This window comes from Rousettus aegyptiacus, unplaced genomic scaffold (assembly GCF_014176215.1).
Source record: "Rousettus aegyptiacus isolate mRouAeg1 unplaced genomic scaffold, mRouAeg1.p scaffold_m13_p_5, whole genome shotgun sequence".
In the NCBI taxonomy this organism is placed as follows: domain Eukaryota; kingdom Metazoa; phylum Chordata; class Mammalia; order Chiroptera; family Pteropodidae; genus Rousettus; species Rousettus aegyptiacus.
Window position 1 is genome coordinate 78,260,741 of NW_023416308.1, and position 2,527 is coordinate 78,263,267.

Below are 2,527 nucleotides of genomic sequence, written 5' to 3' on the forward strand. Positions count from 1 at the left end.
GTTTTCTAAATTACTCAATAATACCCAGAAGAAGGATTCTTACGTCATATGGTATTTCTATACTTAATTTTTTGAGGGACCTCATACTGTCTTCCATAGTGGCTATACCAATTCATAGTCCCACCAGTAGTGTATGTGGTTTTTTGTTTGTTTGTTTGTTTTCCCCACAAAGGACAGGGAAATTTTTAATAGTTAATATAAACTGTTTGATGACTGACACTTACATACATACACACAATAGGTGTTTAGGGGATGTTGAGTCTGTGTGTGGCTGAGTGTGTGAGCATAATCTTTCAGCACACTTCAATCACTGTTAATCATGTCTGAATGAATTAGAGTCATGTTTGTTTTTTCCTAAATAACAAAAAATAATTTTAAGTGTTATTAAAAAGTGTTATTTTACTTCTTATTTTTGTTTAAAATGATAATCAAAAATGTGTTTAATCCTAATTAGGACTGTACTGTTATGGCTAACGTTGATACATAGCTGGTTGCAGAGACAGATACAAATCAGAAAAGAGGTGGGTAACTTATGTTAAAAAACCAGAATTCAGTTGAATAAATTTAAAGATCTAATTGGTTTTAATAAGCTATTCATGCATCGGGCAGCATCCTATCTAGCTACAAGAAGGGTGCTCTAAAGGGTTGTAAAAATGCAAAGTTTTTATAAGAAGAGGGAAAGCAAGGGAGATATTAACAAAAGAAAAAAAGGAATTATATTTAGACCAGGACATTTTCTTTTGGGGAAAGGGAACAACAAGTTTCTTTTGTTTGTTTGTTTGTTTCATTGTTTGTTTGTTTTTAATCATGCAGATAGCTTCTTCTTGCTAAGGGGTGAGGTGGATGAAGAAACTCCTATAACCTTACTGGTACTTGAGCAGAAAATTCCAGACTGGTTGATTAAAATTATATTTCTAGGAGAGGTTAAAAGTGCAATTAGATCAGGTATTAAATCTAGGTTGAATATCATGAGCTTTTAGCATGAGTGACACCATTTTGGCCCTGCGATTCTCTTTTTAACACTTAGTTATAAGGTTATAACCCTAAGCCTAACTCTCAAGCTGTCTAATCTAAATTTTTGTTGCTGCTTAATTAAATCAATACCTTGATATTTAATGGGCCTACTAAGTATACACAGTTTATCTTTGTGTTCAGTCGCTATTCTTTCGTTAGTATCTTCAGATTCCTGTAATTGAGAAGAAATTTCCAAGTGAGCTGGGCTTTTTTACAACCATAATTTCCCATCAACCTTGTTTGTCACATAATTTCACCAGGATCCAATTTATAATCTGACTCTTCACAGAGTACACAATGGGTTTCACTAGAGGGAGAACTAGGAGGAAAGTACCAGCTATGATGACCCTAATAACTGAAGAAACATTTTTGGCAAAGCAGTGAAGGGCAGCCAAGGTGATGATAGGCACACGGAAGATGAGCACAGCACAAATGTGGAAGATACAAGTGTTGAGGACCTTGGGGAGGATCTTGTGTGAGGTGATGCCCAGAACAAATTTCAGAATCAGCATGTAAGACACAGAAATGCCCACCAAGTCTAATACAGCTATTAGAACCACAAACAGTCCATAGATAATATTGATCCTGATGTCAGAACAGGCCAGCTTCATGGCATCCTGGTGGAGGCAGTAGGAGTAGGATAGAAGGCTTTTCTTACAGAATCTCAGTCTCTTTAGAATAAAGGAGAAAGGGAAGGCAAACAAAAGACATAATGCAGCAAATATAAGGCCGATTTTAATGACACTAGCAGTGGTTAAAATGGAGGTGTATCTCAGAGGGTTGTGGATGGCTATAAAGCGATCGACAAACATGATAAGAATAACTGATGACTCCATGGCTAAGAATCCATGAATGAAAAACACTTGGACAAAGCAGGCATCAAGGGAAATTCTGGTGGCATTGAAAAAGAAGATTTTCAGCATGGTTAGAAGTGGGGAGATGGACGGTCTCAGGTCAAAAAGGGCCAGCATGGAGAGGAACTAATGCATAAGTTCATGCAGAAAGGTCTCTGTTTTTATGAAAAAGAGAGTGGTGCAGTTGCCAAGGATGACACTGAGGTACATGAGGCAAATGGGTGCAGAGACCCAAATAAGAACATGCTCCATTCCTGGGATCCCAGTGAGGAAGAAGGTAGAGATTTCCACTTCAGAGGTATTAAAGACTGGCATTGCGGGAATGTAAGGGAATCAGGATATGGATCTCAGGAATGCCTTCCTGCAATGGTGTAAATAGATTAGCTCAAATGTGTGTGCTTTAGTCCCTGTTGCTAGCATGAATCTTGTGATTGCAGCTACTTTCCTACAATAACTCTTTGAACTAAACCAATATATTTTATAATAAATAAGAGTAACATCAGGATTCGTGTAAGTAGGATATCAAGAGAAACATGAAAATATATTAATCTGCACAAGTAATCACCAACAGACAGATATAAATGTTTTGAATGCTTTTCTTGGACTTAATATACAGAAAGAAAACAGTAAATTTCACAGCCTTTGCTTTCCATAGCATT

General features: G+C 36.8%; 1 protein-coding gene across 1 annotated transcript; it reads right to left on the reverse strand.

Moving 5' to 3' along the window:
* Positions 1–1,244: 1,244 nt before the first annotated feature.
* Positions 1,245–2,183, reverse strand: LOC107517308 (olfactory receptor 51A4-like). Its single transcript, XM_016157886.2, is given in 1 exon segment — positions 1,245–2,183. A coding segment is annotated over 1 exon segment (939 nt).
* Positions 2,184–2,527: the final 344 nt, after the last annotated feature.